Source organism: Prunus mume, linkage group LG6 (assembly GCF_029339155.1).
Source record: "Prunus mume cultivar Tortuosa linkage group LG6, ASM2933915v1, whole genome shotgun sequence".
Taxonomy (NCBI): Eukaryota; Viridiplantae; Streptophyta; class Magnoliopsida; order Rosales; family Rosaceae; genus Prunus; species Prunus mume.
The window spans coordinates 17,146,976-17,165,758 of record NC_142703.1 but is presented as its reverse complement, the minus strand read 5'-3'; the positions used below and the strand labels follow the sequence as shown (position 1 = coordinate 17,165,758).

Sequence of the window (18,783 nt, the reverse complement as noted above, 5' to 3'; positions counted from 1 at the left end):
CTCAACCACCATCACCACCCAATCTAACCACCACAACTATTAATTAGTGGAACCGAGAGATGGGTTGAGTTCATGTAATGGAAGGAAGCTGAAAAGAAGGAAGAAGAAGAAGAGAGAAATAGAGAAGAGGAAGAAGGAAACAAAAAGGAACAGTCTGGGAAGAAAAGAGGAAGAATAGAGGAAGAAAGAAAGAAAGAAAAGGAGAAAAAGGAGAAAATAAAAATAAAAAGAAAGGAGAAAAAGGTTTTAAAAACAATAGAATTTTCCATTTTTAAAAATATTTTTTTTAGCAAAAATACCCTTGAAAAATAATTCACATAATATTATTCTCAATTTGTACTACTACTGACATATTTTCATTGGCCTCTAAAAATATCAGAATTTTAAAAAAAGTCTGAAATGAGTAAAAATCATGAAAAACAAGTACTACCAGACACGTTTTCAGTTTTTGTTTTCTAAACAAGTCTACCAGACGCATTTTCATTTCCTAAAAACATTTGTTTTCTTGTTTTCATTTCTATTCTCAGAAAAATCTCTTATATTTTGATGGAGGTTGATAAGTGTTTGTCTGCATGTTTCCCTCATGGTTCGCCATTTCATTCTCCACTTCTTTCTTTTGGTGGTCTTTTCTTATTAAAATTAGAGACTACTTATTAAAATTACATTTGTTTCACAATTTAATATTTTGTTTTGGTCATTTAATATTAGGGTACATTAGTAATTCAATAAATAATTTGATAATATGGTGTACTCAGTTAATTTTAAGGTTCGTTTAGCGGCACTCATGTTAAAATGTATTATAAATATTTTTTATGCAAAAAAAATTGAGGATTCGGGATGGGTATGAGGAATAGTCCCCCGACGGGAACGAGAATGGGGATTCCTCGAAACCTATTAAATGGGGATGGGTTTGGGGACGAGGGTGGGGATGGAGAGCCGGGACGGGGATGGTATTGTCATACCCGGCTTCTACCCGACCCGTTGCCATCCCTTACTTACTGGGCTTTTGTTATTTTTTTCTAATTTTATATTTTTTTACTTAATAGTATTAAGTTAAGATTATAAAAAAATTTAAGTGAGCGTCCAGCTATCAACATATTAGCTAGAGAACATACACAGTACAAAAAAAGGTTAGGAGGTTCTGAAATCTATGCTGCCTGACTACTAGTAATTGAATAAGGAAGGTATACGAATAATACTTGGTCCTAGTCGGAATGGTTGAAAATTACAATGGTATCTCGCTACGCTATCTATTAATTCTATCCATTGAAAGCATCCAACGGTTGAGAAAATGTCACATGTGCAACCAATTAAATTTAAGAAGTGACTTGGTAAGTTTATTTTTTAGTACATCGATATGGGGAATGGGGAGCACTTTTTCCTGGTTTGACCAGTTTTGGTGTTTCGAACAGGTAACGAAGGCGCGGGGATGGGGTAAGACGGAGACACCTAAGACTAACTCCACCCATTTGCCCTTTGCCATGATAAGGGGAGAGCTAGGGCAGCAACTATTCACATTAGATATGAGGAGAGAAATTTGTATAGAGTTTTGGTGTGGGAAGTGAAAACTACAACTAAGTATTTATTTTATAAAAAAAAAATCTGAAATTTTTTGTAGATTTTTTTCAATTTTAAATTATTATTTTTTGTTGCTAACGTCTATCGCTAACGTCAGCAAACTCAAGCTGGAACTAAGGCAGATCTTGCATGAGAGTTAGCCTGGGTTTGTGGGCCCCATCTCTCCTGTGGTTAGCCCTTGCTGTTGGAAACAGCTTTTGGGCCTAAACCCCCACCCTTATTGTCGAACTGTCTTACTACTGTGTTGAACCCCTCATTCTTGACTTGGCAAGTTCAGACTCACAAGTAATTCACTACTTTGATGTATCGATACTAGGGGTGGACTCGGTCTAGTCCGGTTTCAACCTCAAACTGGAACCGGAACTATTTAACTAGTCTTGTTCGATTCAATTTTAGTAAAAAAAAGTTATGCAATCGGTCGGTTTGGTTTGAATCGGTTCCAATTTTTCTGATTTTGGACTGAATTATTATAATTATTTCAAATAAATCTATTATATAAATTCCAACTAAAATTTTATTTTTTGAGCTTGAAAATTTACAAATGATCCAATTTCATGCAAAGAGAGATATTAGGCCTAAAAAAAAGATGTTTTGAAGTTGGGCTTGGAGAAATATTAGTTATGAGATTAAAAACATAGCATTGAATTTAAATAATTTTGAAAAAAAAAAATATACACAATCGGTCCGGTCCAATTTAGTAAGGTGTGAAATTAGAATTGGAATCGATGTCGGTTTGGTGACTTGTTTAATCAACCAGATTTTTCCTCTTTTTTTTTTTTTTTTTTTTTTTTCATCTGGTTCGACTCAGAGTTCCTGTTTTCCGGTGTTGATGCCCACCCCTAATCGATACATATAATTTTTAAAGGTATATATGTCATATGAAAAAGTTTGTGTAGGAGGTAACTAGTTTCCTTGATTTTTTTTTTTTTTTGGGTTTTTACTAATTTCCTTGTTTTTGTTGTTGTTGTCTTTTGAAGTTTTTATTAAGTTGACCCCACATGGGATTCAACTTAACCCATTGGGGGGTGTAAAATAAGGGGCAAAGTCCAAACCAAAGAGACTACACAAAACTGTACTTGCACATTTGCTTCCACAATATTTGTCCTTCAATAAAAGGAGCCCCCAAAAAAAAAAAAAAAAAAAAGAGTTTGTAGCTGGAGATGACTTGCATCTAAGACAAGCATGATTGATGATAATTTAGTAACCATTATGAATTAAACTTAGGCACTTGTTATGAATGGTATCAATTCATAACTGATAAGGGCCATTGTTCCAAGGGCTAAGAGACTAAATGATGAACAAAGAACTAGCAATAAAACCTCGCTGTATGGGACCATGAAACTGATTTCATCAAACCAAGCACAAGCACATGAGCATTGGCATTCTATTGCTATATGGTTCGCCAAACTTGATTAGATTCAAGAAAGAGAGCAATTCTTTTAAATGCATAATTTTTGAGCTAGACATTTTATCAAACATCTTATGAGCAGAAATAAATCATGAGCCAATTTATACAATAACCACAAATTTTTTGTCTGTTTAAATCGTACACTAGCGTTGAACTCCGCTTATTGCAAGACGACCATCAGACTAAGCTAGATATAGAACCGCAAACAACTCCCAAAACCAGGAAGACACACAATTCCAAAGCAAAAGTAAATAAACATAAAATAAAGAAAAAAAGCACATTCATGACAGAAGGGGGAGGAAATATTATATCTTAATCAGAGCCGTTGATCCAGCCTTTGCAACTTCATCCCTTGTCTCCATTAGTTCGGTTCTGCACTTGTCGACTTCGCCTTCCAATGTCTTAATTTTCTCTTTAAATGGCTCCAACTTGTTCTGAATATCCTGCATTGTGACATTATTTATTTGTTTCTCAGAATTTCCAAAGTCCTGTTGGTCGAAGAGTGAATTAATGTCATCTGCAACCCTCTCACAGTAGTGCTTAATGTTGCCCAACCCTTTACTTGCAGCCCTATTGCTTACGTGCATTTTGTCAACTAGTCTCTCCTTAGCTTTTAAATGATCTTGATATTCTTTCCAAAAAGAGGAGGTCCATTGCTGTCCTGCAAATGCCACTCCAGCACCAGCAGCAAGAGCTAGTGTTATTGCTGCTATTGATAAAGCAGAAGGAGAAGCTAAAACTGCGGTCGCCACCACGCAAAGACACATCGCTGCCCCACCAGCGATGTATAGCATATCCACGGTCTTTTTCCAATAACCCGTGATCTGCTGCTTCTTGACAAGCTTCAATTTCTCTCTGTTCAACTTCTTAAGCAGTTCACTTTGCATATTGAGCAAACGTTCAATTTTCGGGAGTACACTTTTAGTGAAATGCTCGTTATTGGTTCCGGCTTTGAGATCCTTCAGTTTCTGAGCAATCCTCTTGTAGTGATCATCAGTAGGGTTTCCCTGTTTATCAAAGTATTCTCTAACCACAGCTTCAATAGACTTATGGGTTTTGTCAGCTGATTTTATAAACTTTTCCAATTCAGATAATAAATCCAGCATCTCCCGGCTATTGTCTACGAACTCGTCCACAACTTTCTGAAATCTGAGGTTTTTCTTCCTCCTCCTCTTACTCTGCTTGCCCTTCACCCCTTCGATATCCTTTTGCAGTATGAAGACTAATTCCCCACTCTTCTGGTTCCAATCCCTCACATGCAGCACGTAATAATTACATAAATCAGTTGGAAAAGATCCACTACTGTTCAAGCTGTCGAACATTTGTATCACTTTACCTTTGACTTCGGTGTCAAAGGATCGTATGTCTTCATCATGCTTAAAACAGTCTGCATTGTTGCCGCAAATGTTTCCCATTGTTGCTAAAACACCGGCAAAACCCTACAGGGCCTGGAGCGCTTCTAGCTGTGTTGAGAATTAATCTTTAATATATAACAGGCGAATCTAATCAAAATGTTATGAAAGAAAACACTAATTAAATTATGATAACTAAGTAAATTTACAATCTTTTAACCTAAAAAAGACAAAGTTTGACAACAACAAAAACCTAAAAATGACGGACAAATTCTACTGAACTTTCTGAAATCCTATTGACAAGCGCTAGGATCAAATGTGTCCATACAACTCAAAAATTCTAAAAAATAACCCAACAATAATACAATTTCTAAGTTAAACCCAATTTGACATATAGGACAAAATGTGTCAAATCTGCATTCATGTTTCCACTCCCATAGTCAAGGTCTAACCCAATGGAAAATGGCATTGACTTGTAGACAGATGTCTCAAGTTTGAACCCCATGGTACCTTGGTTGTGTGTGTGTGAAAAACCTCTTCCTTATGATGGATCCAGAATTTGAAAATGGTGTGAGCTAAATTTACTTTACGTACAAATATTTTAAGAAAATACAAAACTCGACGGTACAAGTGAATTTCATTGATAAAATAAAATACCCTAGTGAGAAGTACACATAAATAGAAACTAGTAAAACAAAAAAGACTATAATTAAATCGATGTTTTTGTTTCCCTTCTAAGTGAGGAGATAAATATTCCTTTACTTTTAGTTGACATAGTCCTAAGAGAATATATACTCTTAATTAGGGTGTACAAAATCCAATCCAATCCCTCCAAACTGACCGATCCAATCCGATTCAATCCTATTTCAATCAATTTTGATGATTTGGTGGATTGAATTGGATCCGTAATTTTCAAAACCGACATAATTGGATCGGATGACGGATTTGCTTATGAGAATCAAATCAAATCCAATCCCATCCAATCTAGTTAGTTTTATGCTTATTTTCCTCTTATAAGCATTTGTACTTGGAAAGGTTATGAAAATTTTAAGTCATTTAATAGAGTTATGTTTAATATAATATATAATCAAAATAATTTTTCTAGAATTTCATTTATATTTTACGTTTATGTCTATTAATTTATTTGATTAGATTAAACCTAAGGATAAATATTTAATATATATTTTTTAATTATCAAAACCAGTCATCTAATCCAATCCAATCCAATATCATGGATCGGATTAGATTGGATGTAAACATTTAATATGGTTAGATCGGATTGAAACAATCACAATCATCTATATTGGATCCAGATTCTACTATTGGACTCTCCCCACCTTTTTTTTTTTTTAATGTACAAGAAAGAGGGGTGGGCGCGGTCCGGTTTGGTCTGATTTTCACCTCAAATTAAATTGTACTTATGAAAATTTAATTTAATTTATAGAAAAACAAGGTGATGGCGTACTATTAAACAAAAGTATTAGTTCCCTATTTCGATTAAGAGAGTACCTCCAACCCCAAAAGGCAAGGGCAAGGCAAAGGTAAGGCAAGGTTTGACACTATTCAAGTGAATAGTGTCAGCCTTGCCTTTTTAAGTTCCACCCCAAATGGCAAATGCAAGGGCAATTAGTATTCATTTTAATCTATTATATATATACTTAAACCATTAATACTTATTGCCCGGTCTTGTGTGCGCTGGAGACAAAAGCTGGGCCTAGGCCCCCTCTTGCTTGGGCAAGCCAGCAGCGCTGGACATGCTCTTAGTGTCGTCAAGTTGTTAGAAAGGAAAAGTAACGAAAAAAGGAAAGATGTGACGACCCTAGTTGAACAGGATCATACCTCTTTGTGTGTGTGTGTTTTTTAAAATTAAGTTCAAATGATACAAGAAACTCCGGTGAATCAATTTCGTGAAAGGAAAAAAAGAAATTACAGGAAATAGCATCAATTATAAATTGTAAAAATATCTATTTAGTATAACAACTTTGAGAAACAAGGCTATAGATTAAGCTTTCTGGATAATAAGTCTAACTTCTTTTTCTCTTTAGAAAGAAATGATTTTTCCCGTTTTATTTAATAATAATAAAGTGCATAAATTCAAGAAGAAGAAAAAACATGAATATGAAAAAAATTAAATTCATATTTTAAGTATAATCATATCGGATGAGCCCAATAATATAAAAGCAGACAGAAATTACCTTTAGCTGCCCTTCTCCCCAACACTACTGATCAAGCTTTTGCTCTGCCTTTTGCTCTGCCTTTCTCCCCAACTAGCTATTTTAAAAGCACAAGCATTGACTTAAAGCCATTGACTTGGCACCTTCTGCAAGTTCTAGTCTCGTGGGTGACTGGAAACAGAACGAAAGTAACCCAATGAGCAACGACTTTGACTGGATATACCAACTTTCTTTAAACACAACATCTCATCTACAATATTTCAAAGATTCCCGTAGTTTTTTAAAATCTCGAATTGACAACTCCTAGGAAATTTCCCACATATTATTTTTGTTTCTATGCCAAATGGTGGTACTACTTCCAACTAGCGTGACATTCAAGTTGTGATTGTTCTCATTTCTTGCCCAAGTTGTAGTTATCTTGCTGACTAACTTTCGAGTCCTGACAAACTGTCATCAAGTTCTCCAACTTCGAACTTTCCAGGCATTCTAACAAGCTTCCAGGCGATCTGAGGCGAGTTAAAGTGGTGATAGTCTTGATTCCAGCCATACCCCTTTGTTTTGGCACGCTTTTGTTGCTTTATTTTGCTTTCCTTTTATTTTAGTTTTTGTACTAGGAAAATAATAAAGTCCTTAATGTGTTGAGGTATAGAAAAGAACCAATATGAGCCAGTTCTCCACTTAGAGCATAGTAGTTTGATTGGAAATCAGTTTGTTTGAAGTGCATCTTATAATAAATTTATCTTTCTATTGGTCTATTAATAATAGCACTAATAATGACATGCTCACGCAATACAATTATAAGAGACTAATTCAAAAAGGATACATTAGAACCTATTCCATATCGTTTTTCAAATTTGTTTTCCGTTTTCTGAGAACAAGAACACGCATATATTAGTTCGATGGGTTGGCTGTAGAAAACACAAGATATATATATATATATTTTTAAAACATCACAATGTGTTAAATTGTAGTAAAATTGAAAACGACTTTATATGTATTTTTGGCATTTTCAGAAAACACGGGGCTTCATTCTAATTCTTGAGGAGTGAACCCTGGAATGCCCCAATCTAAAAAATTGAAGTATGAAAGATTTAGAGCTATTTTCCTTAATTACATCCTTTGAAAAAAAGGAGGGAAGATCTGCATCACCCACATAGATTTGCTTACTGTTGTTTTAGCTAGTAGCAGCATTTCTATATGAAATTTTTATGATTTGTCAAGGATCTTCATGGAGCTGAACTGGGAATTATTATGGAATCAGAAGCATTGTATGCCAAGTAATCTTGGCCATCAAGAAATTAGGTCAGCCAACAACTATATGAAGAAGATCAAGACAAGAAGAAAACACCAACTTTCTTTAGACACAACATCTACAATATTCCAAACACGTCTTCAAAGATTCCTGTAGTTTTTTAAAATCTCGAATGGACAACTCCGAGGAAATTTCACACATATTATTTTTCGTTTCTATGCCAAATGGTGGTACTACTTCCACTAGCGTGACATTCAAGTTGTGATTGTTCTCATTTCTTGCCCAAGTTGTAGTTATATTGTTACCTAACTTTCGAGTCGTGACAAACTATCATCAAGTTCTCCTACTTTGAACTTTTCAAGCGTTTTGACGAGCTTCCATGCGAGTCAAGTATTTCTAGCATACTTTGCCCCACGAGTCTTAGAGATATCCGGACCGTAGGAGCGAGGATTGCAAATCAAGTTAACCAGATGTCTCCTGAGTCCAACGAAGATTACAGGGCAAGGACGTGTCACCAATGGTGTCACGAGGAAATGGATAGTGATGGCTTTCCAAGTGTGATTACCCGAATTTAAATGCTTTTATTCATTCATTTAATTATATATTGCCAAGTGAGTAATGCCAGGAAGCTTGGAACAGGAAGCTAAGATGAAATACGAGAATTACGTGTGGCTTGATCCTTGAGTAAGGGTATGTAGGCAGCCTATGGTTACAAGGCGCAACCACGAGTTAGAATGTTTGAGATTACCAATGTATTATTGTTGTTCTGAAAGTTGAGAAGAATTTTATTAACAAATTGATTTATTTGATTTGTTGCGACCTGAGACCAGAATAATATGATGCTTGATTTGTTTGGATATAATTGAATGCATGTTGAATGATTGAGTTATTTAAATGTTTGTTGAGAGGTGGAAATTTTGGAAAATGAGCAAATTACAGGGGAAACTTTGCCGAATTTTTAGCAGAAGTCAATTTAGTAATAAAGTGGTTTTTTAGTTAGAAGGGCAATACGGTCATTTACGCCCAACACCCTCCAGGTGTCGGACACGCACATGGTTCGGCTCGAATTCCAAAGTAGAATTTGGGTCGGGTCCTGTCAGATGGTGTTAATGGTTTTTTGGGGAACTCTTGCTTCCCTTGCCTTGTGGTTTTGGGTTAAATAAAAAAATTATTTTTATTAGTTTTTTATATTTTTAATTTTTTTAATTAATTAAATAAGCATGGTTTTATTCAAGTCTCAGTCCCAGTCCACATTATACCAAATGCAGGACAGTCTTATTAAGCTTAGTCCAAGCCAAGTCAATCCATAACAATACTTAAGCATGGTCAATATCAAGATAGTTCTGCGTGACAAACGAGCACTATATGTTTTATAAAACACACTTGAATTTAGCAATTACGAATCTTAGTGGATAAGGAGTTCAATGCGAATATTTCTTCTCACATGGAAGAATATTTTACAAGCAAAATTCAAATTCAAATCAAATAAGGAAATATTATATCTTATATCAGAGCTGATCCAGCCTTTGCAACTTCATCCCTTGTCTTTATTAGTTCGGTGCTGCACTTGTCGACTTCGCCTCTCAATCTCTTAATTTTCTCTTTAAATGGCTCCAACTTCTTCTGAATATTCTTCATTATTGTGACATTTATTTGTTCCTCAGCAATTGCAAAGTCTGGTTGGCCCAAGAGTACATCAATCTCAGCCTTATTAATATTGTTCAACTCCGTAAGGGCAAGTCTAGTGTTGTCATGCATTTCGTCAACTCGATTCTCTTCTTTCTTTAAATCATTTTCCCATTTTTTTAACCGAGAGACAATCCAATGTTGTCCTTCCGTTAACGCCCCAGTACTAGCAGCAATAGCTGCTGCTATTGCTACAGTCTTTGGAGAAGCTAAAACTGCTGCTGCCACAGACCAGAGTAACATCGCAGCCACAGAACTTATGAATAACATATTCGTGGCCTTCCTCCAAGCACGAGCAGTCTGCTGTTTCTTGACAAGCTTCTCTTTCTGGACTGTCAAATTCTCAAGCAATTGTTGATGCATCGTGATCAAAGGTTGAACCTTCTGGAGCAAGCTTTCAGCATAACTGTTATGGCAGCGGCCTTGATATTCTTCAGTTTCTCAGATATCCTCTTGTAGTGGTCATGAGTAGTTGAACTAGTACCACTGTCGTCCGGGTTTTCCTGTTTGTTAAAGTATTCTTGAACAACAGTTTCAATAGACGAATGGCTGTTGCAAGCTGAGTTTACAAACTTGTTCAATTCCGACAATAAATCCAGCATCCCCCTGCTATTGTCTACGTACTCGTCCACAACGCTCTGAAATCTGCTGTTTTTCCTCTTGCTTTTCTTACTCTGCTTGCCCTTGACCCTTTTCTTGCCCTCGCCTCTGATATCCTTTTCCAATTGCAAGATAGAGTCCACAGTCGTCTGGTTCCACACCCTCACATAATTTACGACATCTTTCAAGTATTCCGTTGAAATAGCTCCGCTACTCGCAATGCTGCTGATCACTTCTGTCGTACGTGCTTTGAGGTTGGTGTCAAAGGATTGCATGTCTTCATCATGCTTGCAATCCTCCTCATGCGCTCTAAGCATCCTGCATCTTTATCGCGAATGTTTCCAAGGAGCTTGCTGGTTAACTCTCTCACTCTCTTCAACCTCATTTTTGCTAAAACACCTGTGTTGAAGTTTCTGTAAAGACAAATCCATACCGAATTAATATTAAATCAAAAGCATTTTCCAGTCCAAAATTCATGAACTTAACAAGAAATTCCAGCCCCAGATAATTAGAAACAATAAATTTTCTAATCTTCTCCACAAGTTTTACAGTAACTTTCTTTCTCAATTTCTGTCGTTTTTTCCTTCAAAAGTGGACCTGACCCTCATCACGTAATGGATTTTCTGACTATCATACTAACGGGCAACAAATTTTCAATGTCGGGTGCCTTATTGTTAAAATTTATATAATAATATGCCTTGAGTAAACAATTGCAGAGTACCAAGCCAAAATTAACCATTTATTTCATAGGAAAAGCAATGTGCAAGTAGTATAACAAAAAAGAAAAGATGTAAGGACCTTTCTTGACCAGGGCACAATTTTAGGTCAACCTGACCGAACCGTCCAACTTGATCATTAGAGGGTTGAGTTAGGTTGGATTGGCCTAATAATAAGCAGGTCTTGGGTTTAAAAAATCATAAACTGCTTTATATGGTTTGGGTTATGAATTGGAATCAAAACTAAAAAGTAAGCTTAATTTTGAGTTAATCCGACTAAACTGCCTAACCCAAACACAAAGGGTTGGATTGACCTAATTATGTGTGGGTCTTGGGTCTAAAAAATCATAAACTACTCTATATCAGATTGGATTCCTAGTGAGCAAAACTGACCCAACCCAACCCACGCCCACCCCAAATCATATCTCTGTGCTATTTTAACATGCAAGGTCCAGCTTTTCTTATTTCTCTAATCCAAACGATATAAGAATGTTTATTGATTGAAAATAGGAAGTACATACATCTGCATCTAAGACAGAAACAAGCCAATCAGGAGCCAAAGACTCCCAACAAAGAAAGTGGAGAAAGTATAGATGTGACGACCTTACTTGAACAGAATCTTCTGTTCTCTAAAGGATCATACCTCTTTGTGTTGTTAATTGAGTTCGAATGATACAAGAAACTCAGGTGAATCAATTTCCTGGAAAAAAAAAACGCAGAAAATAGCATCAATTATAAATTGGTATAATTGATATTTCACTACGATATGATAGTAAAATTTGCTTAAAAAATATCACTTTGGGAATTCCATCGATTTGTTTAATACTTTCCAAATTATTTCTTCTACCTTATCAAGATGTAAACTCAATTTGACATAGAAATCTCTTAATTAAAGCTCTCTATATATCTAACAATTTTGAGAAAACAAGGTGCTTTTCCCTTTCGTAGTAATCCTAGGCCAAATATGTCCCGTTAATAAGTCTAGCTTCTTCTTTTTTAATGAAAATAAGTCTAGCTTCATTTTCTCTTTAGAAAGAACGTTTTTTCCGGATTCGTTTGAAAAAAGAAAGTGTATAAATTAAAAAAAAACCGTGAACAAAAAAAAATCATATTTTAATCTAATTAACATCAATCTAATTTTTTTATGAATTAGATAAAAACTGTAAAAGTAATATAAAATTAGACAGATTATACCTTTTGCTGCGTTAATCAACAGCTCCCCAACTGAACCATTGAGCTCGATCCTACTTTCTATGCCCTGTCCCTGCTGCAGAACTGTTTTAAAAAGCAAAAATATTGACTTAGGGTGGCTTAATCATATTTATGGGGAGAGGAACTGTTTTAAAAAGCAAAAATATTGTCTTTGGTTTTTGCTTTTTGGGGTTTTCACCCCACTATATCATCCAAAAAATATTGACTTAAAGCTGTGGACTTGGTGGGTGGCTTGAAAGTCATGCAAGCGAAAGGAAGTGGAACTTTCCGAAGATAACTACACGAAAGGAACTGGAACTTTTGGAATTCTCGAAATTGAAATTAGAGCATAAAATTATTCAACATAAACATTAAAATCAAAATTTCAAAAAAATCCTCTAATCTTGCCCTTGAATTTGAAAATTAGTGATAATTGTATTTAATAATTGGACACAAAGATCAAATACACATAAAGGTATAAAGATGGATGCACAGTAATCACAAATGGTTAATCCAAATATAGGAAAATACATCGGTGACATATCACAGCTTGTATCTCCGCCAATAATCTTAAGGCTCCGTTTGGTTTACGGAATGAATTTGAGGGAAAATGATTTCCTATGTCATTTCCCAAGAGATGAGAAATGGAAGATTTCTTTCCCACCGTTTGGTAATGCTGGGAAAGTAATCAGGAGATAACACTTTATTTCCTTTCCCATATTTGTTTTGAGTATGAATGGAAAACAAAGTTTGTATAAATTTTCAATTATACCCATATTAAATTTAAAAAAAATGCATTTAATGATATATTGTAATTTTAAATTGTTAATAGGTGACAAAATGGTCATGAAAAATATGTATTTAATGTTGGTTCATTTCCCCAAACTTTCCCATGAAAGGGAAAACAAAACCCAAGTTGGGAGGATGACTTCATTTTCCCTCCTACTTTCCCATGGGCCATGCAACGATTTCTCATGTCTAGACTTACCAAACATGATAAAGTAATTGATTTCTCATCTTCAAGTCTCCTTGCTCATGAACCAAACAGGGCCTAAAAGCAAAAATATTTATTGGGAGAGGAATTGTTTTAAAAAGCAAAAATATTGTCTTTGGTTTTTGGTTTTTAGGGTTTTCACCCCCACTATATCATCCAAAAAAATATTGTCTTAAAGCTGTGGACTTGGTGGGTGGCTTGAAAGTCATGCAAGTGAAAGGAAGTGTAACTTTCCGAAGATAACTACACGAAAGGAACTGGAACTTTCGGAATTCTCGAAATTGGAATTACAGCATAAAATTATTCAACACAAACATTAAAATCAAAATTTCAAAGAAATCCTCTAATCTTTTCCTTGAATTATGTTTCGATATCTTTTTTTATTGGTTGAAAATTAGTGATAATTGTATTTAATAATTGACACAAAGATCAAATGCACATAAAGGTAAAAAGATGGATGTATAGTAATCACAAATAGTTAATCCAAATATAGGAAAATACACCAGCGATAAATCATAGCTTGTATCTCCTCCAATAACCCTAAAAGACCAAATACATTTTAACGTAACAGTCACATACTTGAGCAAATCAGGCATGAAATACAATGCCCAAAATTACAAATATAACTATAAATAACTCTCACAATACAAGTAGAGACACCCACTCTCTAGAGGCGGCAATGAACCAAGCTCTGGAGTGGCTTGGCAGGGGGAGGGGGTGCACCCGCACAACCCTGACCCAAAGTCAGGGCGAGGAGAGGCCAAGCCACTGGCCCACACAACATGGCTGAGAGAGTACGTTTTGGGCTGTAATTCTTGGTTTGTTTGTTATTTCTTCTGACTGACATGGGTTTTAGTTACTTGTGGGGTGGTGCTATTGCAGTACTTATGGAGAGAGAGAATTGCAGAGAAAATGAAGCTCTGCAGGAGCTGGTTCCCAATGCCAACAAGCTAAATTAATTACTTCTCAAATGAAAATCAATTAAAGAAGACAATTATTTATGGGTCATCATCAATATTCCTTTAATGAAATATTTGTTGAAGCTGTTCAGTACCCATTTCCCCAGTGGGTCACCTCTGATTCTGTAACTGCCGCTAAGATTGCAATTCATTTATACTAATTTTTCTTCCTGTGGCTACGGCTTGCTCTTTGCCTTCGGCCAATTGCGAGACTTCTTCAGAAAAAGAATTGATTGGTGGCAGTCTGGCGATCTCCAGGTCTCCCGTTTCTCTCTCTTCTTTATGCGTTTCTCACATTTCCTCTGTCTTTCTTGGAGGTAATTAGAGCATTGGGCAGTAAAGGCCCAAGGGGAGGGTTTGGAGGGGGGCAAACCCAAAATGTGGTTTATCAACAAGCTGCCAGGGCAAGCAGTGGGGCCCACATCCCTAGGCTGGCCTGAGCCAGCCCATGGACTGTGCTGACATCACGGGTTTAAATTTTTTAAAGTGGCGCTGCAAACGCGCCAACTTTAAAAATTTGACACGCCTACAAGAATCGCCAACGGCTTTCTTCCACGTGTTTGTGGGCCATCCGATCACCTTTTAAACATATCCAACGGCAGTCATTTTTTCGCGAATAAAAATGAAAAAGCAACCCCCAACGGCTCTATGCCACGTGGAAGCTCCTCTCTCCGATCATTTTTTCCAACAATGCAACGGCAGACAATTTTTTGCCCAATAAAAAAATGAAAACAATCGGAAAAAATTTAAAAAAATACTGAATTTTTTTTTTCTATAAATACCAACCAATAATCTTCACTTTTAACACAACTCCTCATACATTTTCTTCTCATTCTACTATTTTTCACTTTCTACTCAATTATTTTTCACTTTCAAGTTGTTTTTTTTTCTCTTTCAAGTTGTTTTTTTCTCTATCATATTATGGGTTCTTCTAGTGAAACCGGAGGAGGGGCATGGAGCATGACGGAAGATATTAGCTTGTGTGAGGCTTGGCTCCAAGTTAGTCATTGTCCCGTAACGGGCAATGAGATCAAATTCTGTCATATGTGGAAAAAAATCATCAGGAATTTTGTGAAAAGGTAATTGGTTCGATCCGTATGGATCATGCATTATCTAGTAGGTGGAAAATTCTTAATAAAGAGCAGGGAAAATGGAGAGATGCCTTGATAAAAGCGATGAACAACCATAGAAGCGGGGAAAACCTTAGCAGTGAGGTAAATTATTTGTAATTATTTGTTTTATTAATTTCTATGTCATATTAAATTTTATTTAAATGTTTCTCGCAATTTATATATTATGTTAATATTTCTTGTATTTCCAATATTAATATGAATGTTTCTTGCAATATTTATATTTTGTTTTGCATTTCTAATAAATGGTTAAAGTTTCTTGCGTTTCCATTAATTTTTTTAATACTTGTTGCATTGCCAATATTTTTGTTAGTTTCTTGTATTTCCTTTTTTTTTTCTTGTTGCATTGCCAATATTATTTAAAGTTTCTTGTGTTTCCATTTTTTTATACTTGTTGCATTGCCAATATTTTTTAAAGTTTCTTGCCTTTCCTTTTTTTTTTTTTTTTTTTTTGTATAGATTATGCAAGCACAAATGTTTTTTGGTGCTACTGGGTAAGGGAAAAAAAGTTTCAACCATACCCTATGTTGGGAGGTGGTGAAGAATTGTAAGAGATTCCAAATTATTCCAACGGGTCCAACGATAGTGTTGAACGAGATGCCACTCCATGAGACATCGAGATCGGATTCACCTATGGATTCCCCGATGAGTCAAGACTCACTTATCGAAAAAGAGCCGAGGCCTATTGGGAGGAAGGGTGTCGAAGGCGAAGAGAGGGAGTAATTCTACCAAGAATACATCTAAATATTTGGAGGAGCTTTCAAAGATGCAAGCCATGAGAATTGAAATGGATATGAAACAACAAGAGCACGATAGGGCAATGGAAGTAGAATATGCAAAAGAAAGGGAGTATGTACGCCAAGGAAAGATTGAAAAAAATGATCGGGAAACCATGGCTATGGATACAACCCATATGTCCCCCGAAACAAAACAATTTTGGAAGTTAGAACGAAGGGATGTTATGAGACGAAGACTTTTTCGTGACGATGGACCTAGCAACACGGATTGGTTAAATGATCAAAACCATTAAGTTAGTTTGCTTGCCTTTCAATTGTACCATTAAGTTAGTTTGCTTGCCTTTTATTTCATTGTATGTTCTGTTTTGTTTAAAAAAGTAGTTGTAATTTATGTATTTTATTTTATGAGTTGTATTCATTTTCTTTTAGTGAATGAAGAAAATATTCAACAACATTCCTTTTTATTCAAAACATTCCATACATAAAAAGCAAACCACAACCAAAGCATAAAAAATAAACAAACCACAACCAAAGCATAAAAAATAAACAAACCACAACTAAAGCATAAAAAAACAACAAAGCATAACTAAAAATACAACATAAACATAATACATTAAAAAAACATCTTCACTTTACTTTATTGTCCTTCATTGCCTTTCACTGCCCACAAATGCTCCATCAAGTCCATTTGATGGTGTCCATGAATATATGACGATTGCATCTCTGTGTAGAGCTCAATCATCCGATGCATGAAACTACCGTCTCTAACTAACGGATCATGCTGCACTGGTTCTCCATTTGGCCCCATAGGTTTTTCATAAATTCGTGTTAAGGCTGTGTTCATGGGATCTGGTTCATAGACTTCATCAGCATCGTAATCATACTCATTTTCCACAATCATGTTGTGGAGGATGATACAAGTCATCATTATACTCCTAAGCACCTCCTCATCAAATAGACGTGCCGCTTCCCTAATAATTGCCCACCGGGCTTGAAGGATATCAAAGCACCTCTCCACATCTTTTCTGTACCCCTCTTGATAAGCAGCAAAAAAAATTTCCTTGTGGGATCGGGGATGTGGAATTGATTTCACAAATTTTGTCCACCCTAGGTAGATACCATCAGCTAGATAATACCCGTTCTGGTAGACGGTATTATTAATTTGATATGAAATAGTTGGGCCTTCACCTCTCAGAACATCATTGAACACCGGGGATTGACCCAGGACGTTCAAATCATTTTGAGAGCCGGCAACTCCAAAGACGGCATGCCAAACCCATGTATCAAAACCAACAACTGCCTTGAGGATAATACTTTTCTGCCCTTTCCGATTCCCATAATTCCCTTGCCAAGCAGATGGACAATTTTTCCATTGCTGCATGCATCAAAGCTACCAATCATTCCAGAAATCCACGAGACTCACTTTTGTAGAAGCCGTTGCAGTCCACGGCATGGGTCTGCAGTAGTCCCTCGATGTACTGATTTTCCATCTGCATCACAAAATCGCACCAAGCTCTCCAAAATAGTGGACTTCCCCATCTGGGCAATCTCATCCACCTAATCAGCAGATAACCCATACGCCAACATTCGTATCACAGCTGTGAACTTTTGCTTGGGAAGCAACCCCAAATCTCCAGCACAATTTTTCTTTTGAACAAAGTAGTCATCATAATTGCAAATATCATGCATGACTTTATTGAACAAATGGGGTTGCATTCTATATCTTACTCGAAAATAAACATTAGAGTACAGAGATTGTGGGATAAAATAATCTTCCATAAGATTTTACCCCGAGAATGTCTATGTCTATCCACATTTGATGTCCGGCCTTCTCATGAACCACGGTGGCTTTGGTTTTCTTCCTCTAGCAAAGCAACGGCCACATCAAGTTGCTCATCTAGTTCTCTCTGCGCCCTTTTGCTTGCAGCTCTTCTACTCATTCTTGCTCGCCTTTCTCGCTCTTGCCTCTCCAAAACCTCTTCCATGTCGTCTGACATTGCGAATGGAGAATGAAATCTAAAATCTGAGAAATGAAATCTAAAATATGAGAAATGAAGATGTAGAGAATATATGGTATGGAAGGTATGAGCTGAGCCTTTGCTTTTATAGAAAAATTTAGGCAGATAGAGATGACACATTGCGCAATTTTAGAGGGTGAAAATCTTATCTGAAATTTGAAATTCACATAAAATTTGAAATTTGAAATTTATCTGGAATTTGAATTTTGAAATGTATTTGAAATTTGACATTTTGAATTTATCTAAAATTTGAATTTTGAAATGTATCTGAAATTTGAAATTTATCTGAAATTTGAAACCGAAAATCTGATCCGATATGAATAGTATTGACACGTAGGAACCCAAAAATCTTATCCGAAAATATTATCCAAATTAATTGTTTAAGTAAACAAAGTTGTGAAAAAAAACAAAAAAATGAATCGTATTTGCCATGCAAGCCTTGCACTGCTGGAAACACAATTTTTTTTGTGTGCTAGGGCAGCCACTATTCACATGAATAGTAGCCACCCTAAGGCTCCCTTTGCCATGGCAAGGGGCTAACTGGTGGAAGTGCTCTTAAGGATTTGCAGCCATTTTACCTCCGAATTATAACTCTTATAAAAATTAATCTTTTGAACTAAAATAAGTCAATTTAGCCCCGAATTAATTAAAATTGCCAATTTACTTCTTACCATTAATTTTTTCGAATTTCATCAATTTTTCGTTCAAAAATATGTGTCATCCTCATCCACATGACTTTTTATTTTTATTTTTATTATAAAAAAACTAAAATTGTTATAAAATAGAAGAAAAAAAAAAAGACTTACTTTCTCTCCCGTCTCTTCCCCTCTCCCCTGTCTCTTTCACTCCTCTCTCCCCATGTACCACCTTTGAAAAGTTGAAGGCCAACTTGTTGAGAGGGTAGTGACTCCTGATTTATCTTGGTGTTGCTTTGTTGCATTATTCACATATCCTATGTTTACTCTTATATTTAACGAAAAATTGGATG

The 18,783-nt window shown here is 35.8% G+C and overlaps 3 protein-coding genes and 1 long non-coding RNA gene across 5 annotated transcripts; all 4 read right to left on the bottom strand.

The window, feature by feature from the left end:
* Nucleotides 1-3,058: 3,058 nt before the first annotated feature.
* On the bottom strand, nucleotides 3,059-6,684 carry LOC103335544 (UPF0496 protein At4g34320-like). 2 transcript variants are annotated; one of them, XM_008238558.3, is made up of 2 exons: nucleotides 6,534-6,684; nucleotides 3,059-4,449 (listed from the first exon to the last, which is right to left on the bottom strand). In XM_008238558.3, the coding sequence occupies exon 2, from the start codon at nucleotides 4,399-4,401 to the stop codon at nucleotides 3,292-3,294; it is 1,110 nt and encodes a 369-aa protein (XP_008236780.2). In that variant the 5' UTR covers nucleotides 4,402-4,449; nucleotides 6,534-6,684; the 3' UTR covers nucleotides 3,059-3,291. The 2 variants fall into 2 exon arrangements, with proteins under 2 accessions (XP_008236780.2, XP_016650366.2); XM_016794880.2 differs by having other exon boundaries at nucleotides 3,059-4,488; nucleotides 6,534-6,585.
* A 2,446-nt stretch (nucleotides 6,685-9,130) lies between these two features.
* LOC148916276 (UPF0496 protein At4g34320-like) lies at nucleotides 9,131-10,280 on the bottom strand. The gene has a single exon (XM_089053842.1). It carries the CDS (start codon nucleotides 9,811-9,813, stop codon nucleotides 9,268-9,270), a length of 546 nt encoding a protein of 181 aa, XP_088909968.1. The 5' UTR covers nucleotides 9,814-10,280; the 3' UTR covers nucleotides 9,131-9,267.
* Nucleotides 9,819-10,367, bottom strand: LOC148916275 (UPF0496 protein At4g34320-like). Its single transcript, XM_089055092.1, has one exon. The coding sequence runs from the start codon at nucleotides 10,365-10,367 to the stop codon at nucleotides 9,819-9,821; it is 549 nt and encodes a 182-aa protein (XP_088911218.1).
* A 59-nt stretch (nucleotides 10,368-10,426) lies between these two features.
* LOC103335543 (uncharacterized) lies at nucleotides 10,427-12,147 on the bottom strand. The gene is made up of 3 exons (XR_016127691.1): nucleotides 11,961-12,147; nucleotides 11,370-11,466; nucleotides 10,427-10,463 (listed from the first exon to the last, which is right to left on the bottom strand). It is a non-coding gene; the product is annotated as an uncharacterized LOC103335543 (long non-coding RNA).
* Between the last annotated feature and the right edge of the window lie 6,636 nt (nucleotides 12,148-18,783).